General features: G+C 37.7%; 1 protein-coding gene across 7 annotated transcripts in view; it reads left to right on the forward strand.

Moving 5' to 3' along the window:
• CACNA2D1 (calcium voltage-gated channel auxiliary subunit alpha2delta 1) overlaps positions 1-23,877 on the forward strand; it is a 612,754-nt gene that overhangs the window by 563,212 nt on the left and 25,665 nt on the right. For 5 of the 7 annotated variants that reach the window (XM_075208701.1, XM_075208699.1, XM_075208698.1 and 2 more), the window contains 8 exons: positions 1,280-1,341; positions 4,481-4,557; positions 6,375-6,395; positions 7,928-7,988; positions 8,388-8,485; positions 14,838-14,922; positions 15,509-15,571; positions 23,628-23,731. In XM_075208701.1, the coding sequence (XP_075064802.1) occupies positions 1,280-1,341; positions 4,481-4,557; positions 6,375-6,395; positions 7,928-7,988; positions 8,388-8,485; positions 14,838-14,922; positions 15,509-15,571; positions 23,628-23,731 (571 nt within the window). The remainder of the gene's footprint in view (positions 1-1,279; positions 1,342-4,480; positions 4,558-6,374; positions 6,396-7,927; positions 7,989-8,387; positions 8,486-14,837; positions 14,923-15,508; positions 15,572-23,627; positions 23,732-23,877) is intronic. The other 2 variants (XM_075208705.1, XM_075208704.1) reach the window with 1 other exon arrangement.

A 23,877-nucleotide genomic window follows, 5' to 3' on the forward strand; every position in this document is an offset into this window, starting at 1 on the left:
ACTATACAAATGCATACCTCCAAACTGTCCCGATTTAGGCAGAACAGCCTCAGTTTGAGGGCTCTGTCTGTCCGTCCTGATCAGTACAGCTTTGTCCAGCAGGCCGGAAGGCTGGATGGTATGTCCTGTTCATAGCAAATGATCACCTGCAGCATGAAAGGGGGTGTTTTTAGGGGAGCGGAAGAGTGCAGGCGATGACCCAATATTTCAGGAAGCACTAGTCATGCCCCATGAGGCGGCACCATGCCTTGTCAGACATGACCATTTCCCCTTGTCCGTGTGGTACCCCAACACCACCCTGGCGTGCACATGTTGTCCCATTTCTAATGCATGGAAAAATGCAATAACATTTTTTATATCAAAGGTAGCTGCAAAGGGTGGTGAATGTCAAAGTGTAACAAGTGCATGAAGGCACCACAATATTTTATCCTTGGCACTGATAGCCAAGTTGGTGTAAAGCATATCAAGAAATGTATTATTCAAAGCACTGGAGCACTCGCCTAGCTCACCTAGCTGGCTTTACCAGTATAAAATGTGTGTGTGGAGAAATCCCAGATTAAATACACTGGTAGGAAAAGAGGGATAGGAACTCTGTGTGGATTTCTTTATAGGCCCACTCATACAAACACTTACCCATAAGGCCAAAAAGAATCATAGTTAGAACAGTGAGTTGCTGAATCCCAGTGGCCCATCCTGGGAGAGAATGTGTGAGCAGAAGCATCAGGTAGCACCTTACCCATGCATCGTACAGGATGGGCTGCACCTGACATTACACAACAATCGTTGTGAATTTATTTAATCTATTTTATTTCTGTATTATCGTTATGTTTTTGTATCCCTAATTCATTATAGTTTGTTGAAGAATACATGTGTAAATGATAAAGCTAGCATTCACTACGGGCCTGAGTCATTGCGGAAAGTAAAGCAAAAAAGGGAGTAAATGTTCTCTGGGACAAACCATGTTACAATGCAAGGGGTGCAAATTAGTTTTTTGTTTTGCACATAAGTTAAATACTGGCTGTTTTTAAATCTAACATACAAATACTTGTTAGCTTTATTTTTACAGTGAAATTTAAAGTTTATCCAGGACATGCCCTATCCCAGCTATAATTCTGCTCCCGCATTTTAAATTTACCTCCCCCTCCAACGCAACAGGTACAAATTTACTATTTTTATGCTTTGCTCTCCTTAATGATTCAGGCCCAATATGTCTGATATGGCATTAGCTCATACTGTAATTAACAATTATTATAAAATTATTTACTTTACTGTCTTCTAGAGGTATATTGACAAAGCGAACAGAACCTACACATGGGGTCCTGTGAATGGAACAGACTACAGGTAGGTACATTTAAAATATTTTAGAAAAGGCATGTGTTTAATCTAGCATACCATATCTGATCAACAGTATTTATTTGTCTACAAAATTCAGCAACAGAATGAGGCTTACTTAGTCACATAAAACATGGTGACTGCAAAACATGGAGTAATGATTTAGCTATTTGGCTGCAGCAAATTTCAGAAAGAGGCATTTGTTCCTCTACCTAATGTCACCATGATTGAAAATATTTTCCTATTTAAACTATATTACATATTGGAGAAGTCACTCTTAACAATGAGTTTGATCTTATACATTCTATGCTCCACTTTTTATAGAATATGGAAATCTGTTATTTTTCTGTCATTTGCTTATGTCCACTGGTTGGAACTAAATGGTTATAAGTATAGTACTAAGTACAGTTGTCTGGTAAGTTCTAGCGATTACAGTGTTTTATATACTGTACATTGCTGGCGGATGCTGTAATATTTGGCCGAAACAGAGGAAATGATGGGGACAAAATTAAAGTAACATAATACAGGAAATGAAGATAGAAGCCAAAACAGGCATCTTTATTTGTAGTGATTATGCGCTGAACACAGACTTAGTTTAAATGTGGTCTGCACTTCACATCCTTATACCTGCTTCAGAGAAATCAGTGAGTGAAATCAAGGACAGCAGCCAAAATGAAAAAAAAAAATATATTTATGTATAGCATCTGCAATATGCACAGCATGATGCAAGGGAAAACTGGAAGTATCTATAAGGGTCCGCAAGTAACAAATATAAAAGATAAAACCACTTACCCTGTATATCTTGACTGGAGTCTTGTCCAAGAGCACTTAGAGTTATGAGCAGAATACATTGGAAACGGGACATGAAAATGCGAAATTTCATAACAGAAAGCATTATAAAGTCATCAAAAGAGCAAAATAAAATACAACATAATACAAATGTTTAACTGAAAAAGTTTATTGCATTCTCTAGTCTGCTCTATCTATTTTTTGTGTCTCATGTCATCCAGAACATATTTGTCTCCTTCAATTCTCTTGTGATATTTCTCTTCTCCTCTATACTTTCCCCTTAGCACCTTGTCTGGTATTACAGTACAACGTAGATAGAGTTCGAGGCTGCATTCACAGTAAATGGCAATCATTTACACTTCAATGTGCGATTTTAGAATGCTAGATTTTTTTTAAATTATTTTAATAGTATTGCACCTGTAGCTGTCATATAAACTTACATACCCACCAACTTCTACCCGAAACCTTAAGTGACTATTGAAGGCTGCAAACGCTGAGAATTATCATAGCAGAACTATTTTATTCATATTATACATGGTGAATTACTTAACTATATATATCAGCAAGAAAGAGTGCGGAAATACTGTTTTCTACTTTTTGAGTCCTTGTTATAGGCTGTCAACTCACCCATGACAGATATAAAATGAAATGCTGGAATTTGCAGCCTGCACTGTGGGTCACGCCCAAGTATGTCTATTTCGTGCCACTAAATTTATTGCACATAATATATTGTCACCCATACAGTCATACACATACATTATCAAAATTAAGTAATATGGTAAACATCACAACATGAGGAACATTATATAGTTGAACATGTTTCTGTTGTATACAATTATTAACTACAATTTTAATAGTATATCAGAAACATCCGTATACAGTTAAATATAGATGTCATTTTGTTATTAGTTGTCACCACCATGATAAAAGCATATTTTCTGAAAATGAAGTGACGTTGTTAAAGATAACGTTTTTTTTCTGTTGTATACTAGAGCTTCATGCTCTCTGATTCAGTTAACGTAAATGTCTCCACCTGTGCACAGAGGGGAAGGGATTTAATGAACCTAGTAACATACAAGATGTTTGACTCGGAACAGATGTAGTCTGACATTTTTCAATAGCTTCTGAATCAAGCTCTAATTTGCAAACTGCCAGAATTGTATTTTTGCAGGTCAGACCTTTGTCTTCAAGTTAATTGCTTATGTGAGTTTGAGCCATAATTTAATGACTTCATTTAGAGTGTTGTAGTGAAAAGTCATCCCTTCCTTTGTTTTCCAGAGCACACGTGTACTTCACATTCTGTATACTATTAAACCATTCAAATACGGTTTGCAAACTCATTACTGAGTAGTAAAGCTTTGATTATTTCACTATTTTTAATGATTAATCAGAAGATTATACAATGAATGTTGAAGCTTATTAGACAACTTACATGTATTCTATTTTTGTGAATATAATGTAATGACATAAGTTGATTTTTTTAAAACTCATTTGTTATATTCTTTTTTATGTCTACATTAATTATTATTTATGAAAGTTTAAAGAAACCCACATGAACAGAGAGAACATACAATTTTTTTTAACTTAGTTCACACAGCTCACAGTTAAAAAAAAAACCCAAACGACTCTTCATGATTCCGTAAAATTCAATTTACAGTTTGATCCTATAATTACAGTACTTAGTTTTAACTTAAGTTTATAATTATCATTTTATTTATTTGGCCCCAAATATGTATTCTAATAAATGGCTGATCATTGTTATTAAAATGTCTAATGTTACAATGATGTACATTAAAACAAACACAGTATATTGGGTGTATTAGTAGAAAGCACACAATAGAATGAGCTTTGAGTTACAAACATATATATATATATATATATATATATATATATATATGTGTGTGTGTGTGTGTGTGTGTGTGTGTATGTGTGTGTGTGTGTGTGTGTATATGTGTGTATATATATATATATATATATATGTGTGTGTGTGTATATGTGTATGTGTGTGTATATGTGTGTATATATATATATATATATATATATATGTGTGTATGTATACATATATATACAAATTGAATACACAGGAATTAACTATAGCACATTTTGCTTTTTCATTATTGGTGAGGTATGTAACTCAGTAATTTTAACCTTAATGTAATCTTTCACTTAAGCAATAATATATTCTTATATGTAATTGTGCCTTGACCATATATTCTGGAAGCTATTACTTTATTTTTTTAGATTTAATTATTTACATGTTAGCCAATATGAGACTATATAGCAAATTTAGCTCGCATACAGGTTTTGAGTTACAAATAAATATGAATTGCTAATCTACTGGTATTCATTGTTTTTATAGTCTTGCCTTGGTGTTGCCATCATACAGTTTTTATTACATTAAAGCTAAACTTGAAGAAACAATAACTCAAGCAAAATGTAAGTAATGGAGTTACTCCTCTCAGAAACTGGTCTCCACAGTTAATAAAACCATTGAAATGTTTATTTGTATCTATTATATAATCATGTTGGTGTTTTCATATAATCCCAAAAGATCACAATGATTCTAATGCAGTGATATTCAACCTTCAAGTCAATCACTTATAACCATGTTATGTCAAAAATATCTACTTTAGCCAAAACAATAATACGACAATATTATTATCATCTTCTTTAATCATCTTTTTCCCTATACCCTGAAAGTGACTTTAGACGCACAGGTTGAGAAACACTGAGTTTGTATTCTCCGTAAAAGAATATGAACATAATCTTTAGATTGTTGTTGCCAAAATCTCTTATATCAATAGAATCATTGTCCATTTGTTGCTTGCTGATATGTCGAGGATCTCTTTTCAAATGTATGTGTGTGGTTTACAAGTAAAACAATTAAAGGCTGCATGATGCTGAAGCCAATTACTAGTCTTAATATATGATTGCCGATGAGTGCTTTAAACCATAGTTGCCTACTCCCCTGGAATGTCCTGGAGTCTCCCGAATTTCTGGGAGTCCTCCCAGACTCCGAGGAGGAGCAGGCAGCCATCCCGGTTCCTGGCCGAACATTAGTTTAGTGGGGTGCGACGAGGCTTATGACGCGATTTGTGCATCACCGTGGCCCCACTCCGTGCTGTAATTAGCTAAAACTGTGTGATGTAATTTAGGGGACGGGGCCAATGACGCGATTCCCGGAGCCCCAACCCCCACATGCCCACCTCCCCCCTGATCTCCCGGACGACCAGCTTGTCCAAGTTGGCTGGTATGCTTTAAACTTGTAGGACCTCAGTCAATAAGGGGACAAAGCATAAAAAAGGATTAACTTTCCACCTGGGCAAAACCATGTTTCATTGGAGGGGAGGTAAATTTAAAATGTGAGGACACATTTATAGTTGTGGAAGGACATGTCCTAGATCATCTTTAAATTTCAGTGTTAAAATAAGCCTATCATAAACAGCTAGCATTTAACTTATGTGCAAAATAATAAACACATTTGCACCACTTGCATTGTAACATGGTTTGTCCCGGAGAACATTTACACCTTTTTGTGCCTTACTTTCCTTAATGACTCAGGTCCATAGTGTCTCTCATTAGCAAGGAAATAAGAATCACTTTGTGTTTAATCCAGCTGTCGTTGTATACACTTGCTAAAAAGGCCCAGCACAGTTACATGTTCTTACTTGATTCATTTTCAAAGTATTGCTTCCATTAAAGGTAAAATACACTTACATTTAAGGATCACTTCATGCAGACATCTTGCTATGAAATCCATTATAGAATCCTTTATCCTGCACCAGACTGATTATTATTATTATCAACCACTGGACACGATTTGTATTGGGGCATTTAACAACCAAGCACACATTTTTAGAAACATTGAGTCCCAAAGACAATATATTGCAGATAAACAGGGATATTTTCTATCAGTAAATGTAACATATAAGCATACTTTTGTTATTTTTTTTTATCAGTGATACCTTTACTTGTTTAGCACATACAGCTGTCTAAGTATGACTAGATTTGTGCAGCAGATCCCTTCAGCAAGAACAAGGTATTACCGGTACATCTATTCTTGCATACATTCCTATTGTGATGGGTGTTTGTCTTCTCTTTCCAGACTTCAACTGTATTTGAATAAATCTTTGATCTAGTCACAATATCTTTATTCAAGACCTTGATTGAATAAAATATTGTTTGTGACCCCTTTTTTCCTTTACCCTATTTTTCCAATTCTCCTGCTTTCTCTGTCTGATGGATTCTCACAGCCAAAAGTGTCAAATTAAAGGGCAAGTACTTCTTTTATGCTTACTTTCTAGTATTTCATTACCTTTTATATATACATACTTGATGTTTTCTTCATTTGTGTTTTCTTCCTGCTTGATGCTTGAAATGTTTTCTTCCAGGTATAAAACTGAACTGCTATATACAATCTAGGCAATCTTTCTTCCTTCTTCGTAAAGCATTTGAAAAGATAATGCTTTAAGAAATACTCAATACTCAAAATACCATTGTTAGTTTGCTGGGTTCAATTGTCAATGTTTTTTTCTCGTTAACCAAATTAAATAGGCATATTCATAACACTCCAGTATACAAATGAAAAGATAATATTGCGTTATGTTTTCTTAAGGATTTTTTTTGTTCTTTGGGCTCAATTATTTTACAGCAGAGGCATGGTCATCAGCCCAAAGGAGATTAAAAGGCTGAGGTTTGGAATCAAGTTTGGTATAGGCTCCTATACATGAAAGTGATAAGTCGCTTAGCTGACCTGGTCTTAAATATCCTGTGAACTTATGAACTTCTTCTTTGATTCTGTGCAAGTTTCCCGTCCTCCCATCCCCGATGTGTTGTAGTTTTGGCAGTATCTCCTGGTGCAGGAGGGATTTTTGTTTTCATCTAGGTTAGTTCTGTTGTTTGCTGGTCGATGAGCGCTTTGGGTGCCAATGCTCTTTTGTGGTAGATGGTGAGTGCTGTCTATCAGGTTGGTGGACCTTATGTTACAGGGATCCTGGGTGACATTCCCTGTGGTGGTGTAGTTTGTTGCATGGTTCCTGATTGGATATTGCAGGTAGGGTGGTGCGCCCTCGATTTTGTGGGTTTGGTGAGTTGTTTTGTAGCCGGAAAACATTGGCAGCCAGAGGCCAGTACTTGATGGGCGCACAGTTATTCAGCTCAAGAGTCCACATCCCTTAGAAGTGTCAGGCTTTAGGTCTGGTTACAGGCACCATCCTCAGGTGCGGGCTTGTTGGTGCGCTACATCAGCCTAGGAGGGGATGCAGGTCCTCTAAGGTTGTGTTCGATGGATATCTGGTCATTTTAAGGGTTCACTCCTCTGAGGAAAACATCATCTAGTTGATTTATACAGAGATAGTGCATGACCCTTATTGTGGTATTTTGGAATTGGTTCTAACTGGCTGCTTGTGCTTTCTCCTCCATCAGACAATTGTTTCCTATTATTAAAACTGATTATCATTTGCAAAACTTGTTGTCTGTGTGTTTATTTTATATTAAGGGGAGTTATGTTTTCGGGAGTTTTATAGCATGGCTGACCATCAACTGTTAAGCCTTCTATAATATGTCTACATCCAGGTAACAATGACACTGGTTTATGTACCATATCCTCAATCTTCACTACAACAAATGTTAGCAACTCTAACATGTATTTTACTTACGACCCAAATGTGGTCAACAAGATTACACCGATGTTTACTGCAATGTGTAAACACTCTACCATTGATGTATGCTTGTTTGTATGAATGCATAAGCAACAGATTCGATGTTTTCTCTTTCTTTCTAATGTGATTTTTTGATTTTCTTTTAGACTCTGAAACTCTGATGCCTGAGCATTTTGAAGATGTTGGCGCCACTTACTTATCACCAAGGTTGATCGATTTCCCATTGTCTTTTCACATATTAAATATCTAACCACTTTTTAATTTCAACATTTCAAGTACTTGATGTAAAAATTATGCTTCTCACAAATAATACTTCAAATTATGGCTACTAAAAGAGAATAATTTCAATGCTAATTTGGGCTCTGTTTACTTATATGACTGTTCAACTGCTCATATTGTCTCCATGCTAATGAGTGGATCATTGGAATCAGTGATCTGATTAATCAGTGTGTCAATCGCTAAATGAACCTGGTTAGATTCATTGAATCATTGTAATCAGTGCTCTAATTTCTTAAATGCAAAACAAGATCGTAGAAGAAATCACTTACTAGTATTCAAATATATACGTAGCTCTCTGGAATTAACGTGTGTCTCTCATTTTAACAGGGAATACTGCACTGACCTGCCAATATCCAGTAATAATACAGAATTCCTATTAACTTTCAACCAGTACATAGACACCAAAACACCAAGTAGTCCATCATGTAAGTAGAATTAGTTATTTTTGAATAAATTGTTCACACTCAGTGCTTGTACTATATGTATTATCCTATTTTATGATGAGCAACTCAAAAGTAAAATGCTAATTAATGTATATGATACCATTCAGGCCATGCATTATTGGAAATGTCTTATAGGAGCATTGGAGTGTGTTTATTGTTTGATGATAATATTTCCCAATGAATTGGAATAGTGGATGGGACTTTTGAGAAAGTCCTCCTTTTGATTAGCCAAAGGAATTAGATTTAAGTGATAGACCCACAAAGTTATGTAGATACAGACCCGATAAAATTCTCTGTGACTTGCTCTCTGCAGTTGTTATAGTCCATCATACTACATGATTACCTGATTGGACAGGTGCAGAATTCTGGCCAGTAGGAAGCTGTAGTTGATATCACCTGACCGGTTAGTAAATAATGCTAATTATTGTAAGATTTTTATTTAAATCATTTCTCTTTTGAGAAAAGATGTGACCATTTAGTGCTCCTGACAACTCCCTGCCAATAACTAATAGGTTGACATCAGACTATTTCATTGTGCTGTCATTATTTTTCTAGTTACTGAATTTATTACATTATTGTTTGGCCAGTTTATTCTTTATGGAACCATCCCTTGCATGGATTCCTGGGATACAATGCCCTTAGTTTTTAGCCAAGAATCGTTAACTTTTGACAGTAACTGGGTAAATGGGTTGTGAAACTGCTAGTTAATGCACATATAACCTCTATTTAGACATAAATACAAATAGTTTTATTGTCCTGTATACTACATATTGCATACTGTTGAGGTACCACTTCTACCTATGTTTATACTTACTTTATACTGTAATAAATAATTATACACTTTATTCAATTTGATGTAAAGTTATTGTTGCTATCAGCCTGATTTTTCAGTTATTATTGTTTGAGAAATGGATTTCTATTTGTTAACTACCCCTAATAGTATCAGAGTTGATTTCAGTGTGATATATTTCCATAATATGTTTCAGTGTGGTAGATTTCCAAAGCATGTATTCAAAATTACAGTTAGTTGATTCCAATTATATGGCTGAATTCTAGAATTCCATTTTCAATCCTGTTTTTCTAATTTGTATAATTGTGTTATGAAAGAACCATGACCTTTCAATTAAACATAAATATGGTTGTGCCAAAAAGATACTTAGCATCTGTTTTGAAGTAAAGAACCAAAATAAATCTGAGTATATTGTATAATCTGCTAATGCGATATCCACTAGTGTATTTATTGATATACTTAATGCTAAAGACTTTACCTTGTATATGAAAGGGAAATAATCTTTTGGTGACCTTACATTTGTTTGTGAAAATGATTATTTTTTTTCAATTCCTTTAAGATATTTAAACAAATACCTTTTAGCTAACTGACTAAATTTACCAAACATAATTTTATAAAAAAAAACAGAAAAGCCTCAATCATGTTCATAAGTTAGTTGCCAGCAGAATAAATTGTTTCCTTTTTAACAAGAATAAGTGAAAAGGATATAATGGACAAGGTAGGGTGGATGGAATACCATGGAGGGTATATAGAGATCTGACCATGATTTGCGAACTTATAGTATCAACGCAGAAAGACGTGCAGAGAACATAACAGTACAGCTGTAGAGAATTGTAGCAGTATTACATAGCAATTACTATAGTAAAAACAGTCTATGACTGTCAGCAAATGGTCCCATATTTGTAAAAATTTGGCAGCCATCCAGCATGTTATGCATTTGTACAAATAACAAATTATTCCTTTCTAGCTAAGTAATCTTTAATTGTGTAATCAGCACAACTTAAGTGTATTGTAAGTAGCAAATGCTCAAAAGGTTGACATGAAGCAGCTGTAGGTACTACAACATAGACCGTGACATGAAGGCATACTGGGTTTCAGAAGGTTAATTAAGACCTTTAAATTGTGACTTTGTCTGCAGTGACTACAATTCCAAATTGTTTAAACATGTTCAGCTATTGAAGATGAGATTGTCGGGAGTAAAAATGCATAATTTTGTCGAACCAGACAATAACTGACATCCCAACTTGAAGTCTAAGAACCAGGCAAGCTCAGACTAATATATAATCCATGGGCCTAAGGAGGGGAGGGGGGGGGGTTCAGACACTAGGCCTCCAGACACTAGAGAAAGATTTGTGACCGCAAACCCTGTACCCACAAACCTTTATCTAGTCTCTTATTTGAATTCCGATGCTGTAAGTCATTAATAACGCAGTAAAAGTGAAGGTGCAGCACAAAAGTATCTTCCTGCTTTGTAGCTTCATGCTTCTATCTTTCCATGATAGCATCTGCTTTCTGTTTTTAAAGACATGTGCATGGATTCATGTGTCAATATTGTATGATGACCATCAACACTACAGAAGGTCCATGTCAAAGGCCTAAGTCTTAACATACTCAACCAACTATATTGGCTAGCCTAATCCTGAGTACATATAATACTAGTAGACTGTTGTTTAAGTTAATTTAATGTGCCATAAATCCAGTTTGTTCTTGAAAACCTTAAATTTGCTTTTGAAAATAATTATTTCTGGCGTTCCTTTGAGATATTTAAACAAATGTCTTTTAGCTTATTAAGTCGATTTGACAAATATTGCCATGTGATAAACAATTGTAGAATTGAACAGATCATGTGGGCCAGACAAGGGGAAATTACTTTATATTCATTATTAGAAGGATAATTATTTCATAATTAATCCATAAGGGGATAAAGAAAATAATATCTCTAGACTAATGAGTCTAGAGGAGCTTATAAAAAATGGTAATGCCCAAAAGAGCTGGACGAGAGTTAGATATTCCTTCCTGCTCAAGTATAATTAGGATTAACTATCTTCGAGATGAAGAGAAGTGTAAAGTATGATCATTCTTATCCCCGTTTGAAAAATGCAGTGATGTAAACATAGGTTTGCTTTTTCCCGTTTGCTTAGTGTAAAATACACAATTTTGTACTGCAGAGATGCAGATAGCTTGGCATTAGCAACATCACTTGAGGGTGCCTGAGGGCTGGTGAAAATAAACAAGGATGATGAAGGTTGATTGACCAGATATCTCAGGTCAACAGAGCCCATGTTACATAGGACAATTGCCACAGTTTAGACTCATCTGAACAGGTGCACACTGGGACGGGGAGGCCAATCACCTGATCTCACTGGTTGGTTCGCATCAGCAGCATGTGATCATAGGTCACTTGCTCTAGTGCTGGTCTATTTACTTAGTGCGGCTACTATGATCGGCATAAACAACTGTACCGGTCACCTTACGGAGAAGATTGTGAAGAAGGATGGAGAAATGTAGCACTCCATTGGCATTTGTGGAAATAGGTATAGAATTTGCTTTGTATAATTATAGATATTTGGAGTTCACATTAGAGAACCACCAGAGATTTCAGGGTTCACATTTTATAAGTACCACAGATTTGAGTTCTCAATTGCAAAACCACCAGAGATGTGCAACCAGATATGTGGTGCCTGCATCAAATTTGAAGTGTTCATTGTATAGCCAATCAGGAATTCTATTTTGCTTTGTATAGAAACCAGAGATTTGGAATGCAAAGTCCCTAGAGGTTTTGGGTATGCATTGTTTAGCTGTGTCCTGAATAGGGTTTGCATTGTGTAATGGTTATTAATATACGCTATGTGTATTCTATAACAGTCACTAAAATGCTCTCTGCATTGCATGGCAGTTGGTAAAAGTTTTCCTGTATTGTATAGAGAATAGAGAGAAAGCCAGTGGCTTGGTGGATGTGGTGTTGTAATTGAGAAATAGCCAATATGAGGAAAATTAGGAGCTGAGTCAGCAAAATAGAACCCTAGGAAGAAAGAGGGTGGCTTTGTTTTACTAGGTATCAAATAGAAATTTTGTTTTATATATTAGCCAACAGATTGAGATCTGTTTTGTACAATATTATCAGAGCTTTGTATAATAGCCCTAAAATAATGCTCTGGTTTATAATTTGTCATAACAACTGAAGGAGCGATAAATAGGGAACCCTATTCACGAGATTGTATATGGATGATGGTGGCCCTCCTCTGTTGTTCCATCACAGTCTAATTGGGATTAACAAAACAATGAAAAAAAATAATCCCACCTCATACAGCTGAAAAATTGTTATAACAAACTAACAGTGTCAGTACACTTCTTCACCCTCTGACAGTAACCCTCAGGTATTAGCCAATAGGTGTAGTGACATACCCTGCTTGGTGCTTTGACATACATGTATGTTGTGACACATTGGTTGGGAAGTCTCATTGTCTATGCTATGTATCCAGATTGCATACCAGGCCATTAGAATTGAATAAATAGTAGTGTATATTAGTATATTCGTTTTTATACCACATATATATTAATTTTCTAGAAGACATTTTTTTACTCAATATAGGAGAAACCACAGATCAACCAAAATGAGTACAATTTATATCAGATTGTTTACGTCATACTGTCTTTTCTTCTTTAAAATCTTCAGGATGTAATGTGCACATACAAAGTGAACTTTATCTACTGTAAAACAGAAAAATATTGACCACAGTACTGGGAAGTGTCAAATATTTATCTTCCAAACTAGTTATGAGATGTTTCCTTTTCAGACCAAGAGAATACAGTTTATCTGTGTCGGGAAACAGTGACAAGTGACAACCCCCGTTTACACTTAGCTTTTTGTTGTCTCCCCCCATCCATATTGAAAAAGAACTGTATTTACTAATTATTTCCTTTATCATTTTGTGCCATTTTCATGTAATGGCATTCAAAAGAATATTTTATTCCATTAAAGGCCAAATCAACTGTCATTAGCTGAATTTGCAGAAGTAGTTCTGGCTGCTGCCTTCGTTTATCCTGCCCTATACAGATATTCATTGAAGAGCTTCTGCTCTGTGTAAATGACTGCATGGCAATGGAATCAGTGCAATACCTTACTTGAATCATTACAATTTTACAGAAGATAAATGTTCATGAGGCTGGTTGCCAGATACAGGCTAAATAGACTTTTGTGTATTCAGTATGGTATGTGCTAATGATACTTTTATATTCAGGTGGTAAAAATATTATGCTATGTAACATCCCATTTAGCATTTTTTTAAAAAAATATAAATGTGATTATAATTATAAATATAAATTGCAGCATTTTGAATATAAATCCCCTCATGAAAGTCAACTACAACATAAATCATACATTAAACAAACTGATTTCAATAATATGAACAACATGTAAATAAATTATACTTGCCAACTCTCCCTGATGAATGTCAGGGAGACTCCCTGAAATAGGGGTGATCTCCCTTACTCCCTAAAGAGTCTGGCATTCTCCCTGATGCTGAGCCAGTACAAGAGGTGGTTGGCTTCGCCATCTGTGGCATGATGACACAGTTCAGAAATTGTGTCCTATTTCCATGTATTGATGCCTATGGAGGTGGCCATTTTCATGGAGACCAAGATTTAATCAAAGACTGACAGGTAAGACAACATGACTTCAGTAATGGAGACAGAAATGAGACAGAAATGTAAAAGACACTTCAGTCTCTAGAGATTCATTGGCTGCTTTTTCTTAACGCATAGTTGCCTACTCTCCCGGAATTTCCGGGAGAGTCCTGCATTTCTGGGAGAGCAGGGCAACCTCCCAGTTCTCTCCCTCGTGGGGGGGACTTAATGATGCAAATAACGCTTCATCTTGCGATTTGTCAAGCCCTGCCCTCGCACACGCCCCCTTCCCCAGGATTTCCCTAAAGCCAAATGGCAAGTATGAAATAAATAACAGTAATAATTATTTATTATGCACATTTGTAGGGGGCACTCTCCCCATTTTCTTCCTCAGAGATCCACTGACTATTTAATACCACAGCAGTCTCTGTGCTCGTATACTATTCTGACGTAGTGATCAATATAAATCTCAAATTCAGTTATAGTAATGCCCATAATTTGCTCTTTCTCCCTCTGTGACAAATGTTTTACTCTGATATATTATTGTGTTTATAGGTATGAGCATTATATTTTCGCCTATACTTGTTTGAACTCTAAACTGTTTTTCACTAAAATGTACTAAATAGTACTTTATACCATAAAAATTCCTCTGAGATAGTAATATATTAGTAGATATGTGTTTGTACTGTATCTCGCTTTGATTGCAAAACTGGTGAGAAAAGCCGTTTTAGGCTCACACTATATATCCTAGGAAATGCCCGAGTTTTATGAATGTTCTTCTTGCCCAGCAATTGGTTGCTTTAATTGTTATAATATCATTGTAAGACAGACATATACAAAATTGTCTTTTTTCCTTTCTCTCCAACATTCCACAGAAACTCACTCTAAATGTTTGTATTGTAAAATTGTGTTTAATAGGCAATAAAGAATTGATTAAAAGAGCGCTACTGGATGCTGGGTTTACAAGTGATCTTGTGCAAAATTATTGGAAAGGACCATTACCGTAAGTTATTTGTTGATGTTTATTTATTGTTGTAATTGAGGTAGTAGGTGAAAGGAGAGAGGGTCATGCATTCTAAAAGGGGATGTACATTGCTGATGGTTTTATTTAGCTGTAAATCTTATAAGCATTCAGGAGGAACTTTCACATACATTTTCCCTCGTGTGACAACGATGGGTGCATTAGTGTTCAATTTGTGTCTAGTGCCATTAGACAGGACAGGAGGAGGTGAAGCTGGAGATCAGGGCAAATTGCAAGTCTTTTTAAAAGATTCTAGCAAGCCAATAAAACCACTATAAAATATCACACAACTGTGTATAACCTTTTAATTAATCGAAGATGGTGATGATGTATGTATCAAGTTAATCATAAGAGTAATGGAGCATTGAAATTGTCGTAATTACATGCTTGACTTAATATAGCATTATATATAATTTTTTTATAAAACATAACATAAAATATGTCAGCTCAAGTGTTTGTTGATTCATAACTGGTGTTTTTTTCATAACATAACATATGATTACCATGGAGTGTTGTGTGAAAAATTGCAAGTTTGATATTTAATTTTGTAATTTTTATTTTATTCTAGGAACGGGATTGGTGCCAGATTCGTTTGTACAGATGGTGGAATTACAAGAGTGTATCCAAAAAGGTAATTTATGGTCTACAAATTTGTGTCCAGCCAGATACCCTGTAAGGTGTGCAATAATACTACATGTGGTCAGAACTCACTTACCTCCTTACTTAATGCACCTCCTCTGACTTTCACATCCACAGTAACTTCTGGTGCTAATGCTTTCAAACACTGGCTGAGCGTGAAGTGCTCACTTCTGTATGAAACATGATGTGATGTAAGTGCGCTGTCATCTTCTAATTGAACACAAGTGGTGCTTAATTGATCCTGTAATACAGTGCTGGCAGAGTCACTCAATGTCAACACCCCCACTCTACAACGACTTCTCTGCAAATCCCCTTCCCCTGTTCCTAATCTTAGTGTGGGTAAAATGTTAATAAATGAAAAATGAAAAGCGTGTATGGGAAATTTGACCACGGACATCTGTGTTCTTATGGAATTTATGGGTTTCCTCTGGGTGCTCCAGTTTCCTCCCACACTCCAAAAACATACTGGTAGGTTAATTGGCTGCCATCAAATTGACCCTAGTCTCTCTGTCTTGTGTGTAAGTTAGGAAATTTAGACTGTAAGCTCCAATGGGACAGGGACTAATGTGAGTGAGTTCTCTGTACAGGGCTGCGGAATTAGTGGCGCTATATAAATAGTTGATGATGATGATGATGATGGAGGACATGATGCTGAATGTTGGATATATAGTAAGTTAAAGTATCTCAGCAGAGAGTTAGATCTTTAAAAGGACAAAAATGAAGATCTTGAAAAGCGAGAATGCAGGAACAAACCGTGGAATCTGCAGATATTGAACTATACCTGTATAGGCTTTTTCAACACCTGGGCTCCTCTCTTTTTGACTCTCAAATAATCATTGAACGGGCCCACAGAGCTGTTCGACCCAAACCCATGGACTCAGAGACATTATCCTGAAGTTCTTATTGTATCGGATTAAAGATCGGATTACACAAGCCTTGAGGAATACTAACTTTATCCATTTTGAAGGGGAGAGTTTCCAGATTTTCCCCGCACTTGTCTTCTGTTACAATGGTCAAATGACTGGACCTTTGTGAAATCATGCTTGTCCTTCGCGACCATAACTACAAGTACCACTGGGGGTTTCAATTTCGGCTTGTGGAGGATGTCGGTGGTCGCAGCGCTTCATACAGACACTGGAAGATGGGAGGAGATTCCTGAGGCGACTGAACCTTCGCTCGCCCCCTGAACCCTCACCTCTGGAGAAGGCATCTGATGCTCATTCTACATGATGCTGGTCATATTTTCCAATATGTAGCTTGTTCATTGCATTTCATAGTTACTGACTTACACTTGCGTTCTTTTCTGTGCTGAGATGTAGTCTGGATCCTAAGTCTTGGGCCTGGACTTCCTTCTGCACTCTTGCTTATGTAAAATTTGCATACTAATGTTTTCCTTTAAATATGCTTATGTCAGTTTGCTGTGAATACTTAGAAAACTTCATGTTTACTGCTGGGGGTCCTTGGCTGGTCCTGGCATGTGCTCCTGGGTGCCTCTTTCTGGGTGGAGCAGCTTTCAGCTACTAGGTCTTTGGTTTGTTTTCTCTCTACTAAGGACGATGCCCTGATGTTTTTCTGCTGTGCCATCCTTTTGGTCTCCAGTCCTTGAATTCACTGCTCTGTTTTAATTCAATCCTTCTTTCACGATCACTCTGTTAAGGTTCTTTGAGTGTGTGAGTTCAATACAGTTCTGTGACACAGACGGACTGCTCGAGAATCCCCTCCCGTGGAACGCATGTTCCGAACTCCAAACTGCTCAACCGGCACATGGCCGAGGTAGGCCTGTTTGATTCAAAGAGGATATTATACCCAATGACCAGGGACAATTCTTTCTAATTCTCACCCTCACATCTCCTGCTCTAGGATCAATCTGTTCCTTTGCTGCTGATCCCTCATTCCTTCCCTGCTGTCTGCCTCTATTCTCGCTAATCACTGGTCAAATCACTAGGCTATTGACCTCCTTTTACATTATTGTTTCTCCCGGGGGTAGGTCCTCGTGGCGTATTAATGAGACCCCCCTTAAAATTCCCCAGTTCAAGGAATTGGGAAACTGGCAGGATCAAGGACTATCTTAACCTTAGTACTGCAAACAGTGTTAGTGCTAGGGTCTCTTTTTCAAAGGACACAGTTGTTTTATTATAAATCGTGGTTTTGTTTTCTCTATTTCTCCATCACAATTTCACATGTGTTCAGTAACTTTGTTTATAATAAAATAACTGTATCCTTTAAAGAGGAGACCCTAACACTAACAATTCCATAATGATTGAGAACTAACTATACCGGTATATGTGCGTTTGGTCACAGTTGATATATTGACCATAAGTAGATCAGTGCACTGGTCAGAACGTATATATATATGTAAAAATATGCGCATATATAGGTTGTTCTTTCATTTAATATAGTTTTGTATTTTTAATATATGTCTCATTTTTTATACAATAATTAAAGCTATTATTGTTTTTAAATTCCACAAACTCATTATTATAGTTAATGTTACAGTGCTGTTTTGTTGATTTTTGTTGGACTTCAGTTTTTCATAAGAACTTACAAGTAGCTGCAGGAACGAAATCACTAATTAGCTTGTGATTATGTATGCAATCTAGTTTTTAGCACCTGGGAATATATTGTTGAGATTATTAAATATGCCTGCTATCGTAAAAACAGCAGATGGAGCAGATTGAATACCTTTCCTCCTGGATCCAGGGGTTGGAATAGATTCACAAACACGCTCTCTTCAAACGGTTACTCAGACAGTTGCCCTAGTTCCGGGAAGAATTGCACAATTTGCAAGCGAAAAAAAAACATGAGAACCCTACACTGGTTAGAACTAAGGTTTTATGAGAAAAGCACTCTATAATAAATTGAAATCCAAGAGGGCCATGCAATGTATCGCAGAAATCTGGGTCAGGAAGGGCTCTCTGATCTATGATCCCAGGGGCATTAACCAAACATTCTTGACTTCTACAACAAGGTATACAATTTGCCCCCCCTCTAGGGATGCTCCTTCACATGGTGCCGACTCTAAAGCTTACCTAACCTTACTTAACGCAGTCAGGCCAAGGCCTCTGCCATATGTGATGATATTTCAGAGAAGGATGTAAAACTTGCTCATAGCTCTCAAAGCTCTCCAAGGCACTGGATACCGATGGATATACGATGATATACGGGTGCACAGTAATTTATATGTACACGGGAATTAACTGGAAAACCTTTAGTTTTGGCAATTCATGCCACTTTGTTGATGTACTGCACCATCATTGCTATTTGTATGTGTTACTTTAGATGGTAGAGACTCGTCTGGAGGACATTCTCACACATGTCCATCCACTAATATACACCAAGTGTGCGTGAAGGCAGCGCTATATGTATGTATCATAATATTGAATACGATGAGTTACTATAAAACCTTTGCTCCTGTGCTTCTCTCCAGGTTTGTACAGCTCTTCAACTGTATCTTTAATGGCAAAGCTTTCTACTCAGATTCCACTTCCTCAACAATCATTGTACTCACCCAAGCCAGACAAGGACCACATGCTGTGCTATAATTATAGGCCAATCTCTTTATTAAACACTGATCTCAAGATCTATGCAATGGTCCTGGCTAATAGACTAAACAGGGTCCAGCTCAGACTGATCGACCCTGATCGGATATGGTTTATCCCCAATAGCAAGCATCTGACAACACCTGTAGGGTTATTAATATCATCGACCATATTAATGTTCAAAAACTCCCATCAGTAGCCTTAGCGTTAGACGCAGAAAAATCGCTTAATAGGATTTCTTGACCCTTCATGTTTTTGACCCTTGAAGCCTTTGGCTTCAGGAGCTAAATCCTTACAGCTATTAAGGCACTGTATGTTAACCCAACCTCCAGGGGCATCATGAAGGGCCGAGTCTCAGATTTTTCTTCATCTCCGCAATGACACTTGACAGGGTTGTCGCTGCAATTAGAAAAAACAGGAACATCTCGGTAATCCCGTTGGGACGTACCTATTACAAAATATCGTTGTTTTCAGATGACATGCTTTTGTTGCTGTCCAACCTCAGCATCTCTTTCCTACTCTTCTTTCTGAACTTGTGCACTATGGACAGCTGTCCAGTTACAAAATCAATGACACTAAATCCGAGGCCAAGGCGTTCTTTGTCTCCACCAAACGCAGAGAGCATTTGGAGGAGTCCTTTAAATTCCAATGGCCCCCCAGGTTATTGGCTATCTAGGCATGGCGATTACAAGAAAATATTCTGACCTGCATCGACTTAACTACTCCTCTCTGATCAACAGAATACATCAAGATTTACATAATTGGCAATCTTTATATATCTTGTAATGGTCGGATTAACGAAGTAAAGATAAACATCTTACCCCACTTGTTGTACTTGTTCCAGACTCTGCCGGATCGGTTTCCCCCTTCTACCATGGCAGCTCTGCATGCAGCATGTAGTTAATTTATTTGCGGTGGCACGAGGCCCAGACTCATGCGTTCCATCCTGGCGAAATCTACTGATGATCGGGGTCTTGGTCTCTCTCTTCTCTACAATTATTACTATGCCACCCAACTGCATCACTTTATTTTTTGGCATATTAATTCAGGTATGAAAAAGAGGATGGACATTGAGAACGCCATGGCATTGGATGTCCCGATGCACTACCTACCCTGGTTGTCCATGACCCCCAGTCCTGCCTCAGCATATCCGTGTTCCTCGATCCAGTTTACCATTTCATTTTGGGATTTTGTAAATGCTCTTTTCAAATTAACTCCTTATTCTTCCCCGCTGGCTCCAATCTGGAGGCATCCACAGACCCTCCCCCCCAGGTAATGTAGACTCCATGATGGAACCCTGGAAATCTAGGCAGATAGACCGGTTTCTTCAGATAATGGGGAAATTTGGTCCACATTTGCCGATCTATTGACTAAGTATGGTCTACCACTATCACTGCATTTCTCTTACCTACAGATTCAAAGCTTCATTTGCTCCCAAATGCATACTAAAAAACTCCAGCAACTATAACCCTTTAAGCGCCATTGTATCTATACAGTGGGCTGCAGAGGAAATATATGGTCATTTGTCAATCCATCCATGAGCTAGACTTACCCCCTTTGGATCCCCACAAAGAGGCCTGGGAGAGAGTCCTTGGAGTAGCCCTGGACGGCATCTCCGGATTTACCGCTGGGGAAACCTAGGCACCTGCCTAGGGCCTAGCTGCTCTCGGGGGACCCAGCTGGGGGGGACAGGAGCAATTTGAAAAAAATAAAATAAAATTTCGGCCCCTCCCCCGAGTCGCGCGTGGGGGGGCGGCGCGAGTCGGGGGAGGAGGGGTCGGGTGCCGCAAGTCTGGGGAGGGGCCACACGGGACTAGTGTGGTGGCTGGTCTCCTCCCTCTGTGTCACATGGGATGTGCACCACATGACAGGTGCCGTCCCATGTGTGAAGGGGATGAAGACTCCACAGCTCCTAAATGGAAAAAGGTAAGTTGGGGGAGGGGTAGGGTAGTATATTAATAGTGTGTGTATTATGTGTGTATGAGGGGCCACTGTCTGTGTGTATTATGGTGTGTGTGTGAGGGGCCACTGCGTGCGTGTATTATGTGTGTGTGAGGGGCCACTGCGTGCGTGTATTATATGTGTGTGTGTGTGAGGGGCCACTGCGTGCATGTAGTATGTGTGTGTGTGTGAGGGGCCACTGCGTGCATGTATTATGTGTTAGTGTGTGAGGGGCCACTGCATGTATGTATTATGTGTGTGTGAGGGGCCACTGCGTGTGTGTATTGTGTGTGAGGGGCCATTGTGTGTGTAAAGGGCCACTGTGTGTGTGAAGGGGGGGGGCCCAAACCGATAGCTTGCCTAGGGCCCCATGAGGTGTAAATCCGGCTCTGCTGGACGGCAAGGGAGGGTTGGCAATTCGGAGATGTGTGGCTAAGCGGCCAAACTCAACCATATTTTCCCATCCACGTCAAATAGGTGCTGGAGAGATTGCAGCGAGCAGGGTACCAATCTACATATATGTTGGGACTGTCCCATTATTCAATCACTATAGGACACGACTTTAACCCTTCTTCACCAACTCACGGCTGTTCACCTCCCCAAGGATCCTGTAATATTTTTACTTAACAAAGCTGCCCCATCTGCAAGCAAAGCAATAGACTGCCTGATACTACATGTTAGTCAAGTCTGTAAGTTACCGAGTTTGGAAATAGGCTCTTTCCTTCACCAAACTGGAGTTGGTGAACAGATTATGGCACATCTTGTCCATGGAGTATATCACAACCCTCCTCAATGACACTGCCCAAATTTCACGAGACATGCACTCCATGGTTCAGACTTTCCTGTTATGGGACTCATGCGACTACAGATTCTTGGCCACAATTTCTTCCACTCCCTAGGTAGTATGCACTCCCCCCCCCCTTTTTCTTTCCACCTTCACCTTGCCCTTATCCTCCCTTTTCTTATCCTCTCATCCTCCTTTGCTGTACTGAAAACGCACTGTGTTTTGTCAAACCTTCCTCGAATGTTATATTGAGGAACTCTTGGTATACCGTACCATTCACCTATTTTATTCTTTGGAAATTTTCCGTACTGCTGTTAATTGGACTTGTGAGAAAATAAAGAGATTTAAAAAAAGCAAAAAGCATTTTTCAGTTTTTCTCCTAAAACACATGGTTTTGCTTCATTTATAACTTAAATTAAGCAAAACCTTGTGTTAGGAGACATTAGGACTGCCTTTATTAGATGTACACTTTGGGATTCATGTAGAGTTGGACACTTATGCACTCAGAACATACATAAGAAAAAAACCTGCATAAAAAGCCTTAGCAAGTTTATATATCTATGCCCCATGATAATGTAGAGATGTGGCTTGAGATAGGTAATAGTAAATGCTAAAATTGCATTTACCAAATAAAACGTAATTAAATGTAAATACAAAATACAAATGTAATGAAATTGAACACATACATATGTTATTTTCCCCTTTAGACGTCAAATCGCAATCTTTTTTCCTGAGGTAGTCCAAATGGAAATTTCAATTAGGTAATGGTCATAGTTGGCTGCAGCTTCACATAAAATAGCTGCAACACTGATGAGTTAAGTACTACAGCTCGAATTGTCTGCAGCTTGCTAGTGCTGCTGATTGTTGCACCAGCCCTCCAACACCTGCAAGAGATACATCACCTAAAATCCATATATGCTGATGCGCTCACGTTTAAATGTGTCACAATTATGTGTTGTCCTTACTGTACTTATCCTAGACTTGCCCATCTAGCCTTCTTTCCACTTCTCCAGGAGTCATGAGGCGCAATTCAATGACATGCAAACATATTTATAGAGACATATGTGTGCACATTCTGTGGTGTGGATGAGCAGCACGGAAATTCATATCTTATGTGAAAAACAACAGACACACTGACCAACTATGTGTTTGAAGTTTTTCTTACATTAGGCAAAGTGAGCCTTTTTTGCTTAAGTGCAGCTGGAATATGCAATGTGCATCTAATTAAAGTGATTGCAAAGAGATTGGGATGTCAATTTACTGTATATACTTTTATACTTGTACTCAGATATAAGCATTATAGGTTAAATACCATGATAGAAATACTTTACAATAAGATGTTCAGATTTCCTTATGCAGTACGTATTTGTAAAGGTCTACTAGAAAACACGATTTCTAAGCAAAATGTCATAATAATGATAGCTTGAACCTGGAAATGTGTGTCCACAGTTAATATATACAGTATATATACATACATATATGTATATATATATATCTGCTTTAGGGAGCCCTCATTTTGAAAAGTGATCATTGACACCTGGAAGAGTAGGCCACTCTCACAGTTCCACCAGAGGTCCACCTGACTATTTGCAGACAATTATCTCTTGTTGATTATATAAAATCATGTCATTGTTATTCAATAACAAGATACATATATGCTTCCTAGAAAAATATGTTTTGTTTATTGGAGATCTGCATCTATGCAACGAGTCTATAGTTTGCTTTTTAAATGGGGCAGGTTTAAATAATTTCAGGTGTTTTGATCTAATTTGTTTTTTTGCTAGTGCTGGGGATTACTGGTTTGAAGATCCCGAAACATACGAAGACAGCTTCTACAAGCGCAGTTTGGACAATGACAACTATGTGTTTACTGCTCCTTACTTCAACAGTAAGCTTATATTACTATTTGAAAAAGAAAACATGACCAATATATTATTAAAGGAGAAATCTCAAATGCATCCAGTCACCAAACATAACAAGGTGCCGGCTCAACACATGCATATATCTCAGGGTTTTGTAGTGACATACTGTTGT

This window comes from Mixophyes fleayi, chromosome 4, assembly GCF_038048845.1.
Source record: "Mixophyes fleayi isolate aMixFle1 chromosome 4, aMixFle1.hap1, whole genome shotgun sequence".
NCBI lineage: Eukaryota > Metazoa > Chordata > Amphibia > Anura > Limnodynastidae > Mixophyes > Mixophyes fleayi.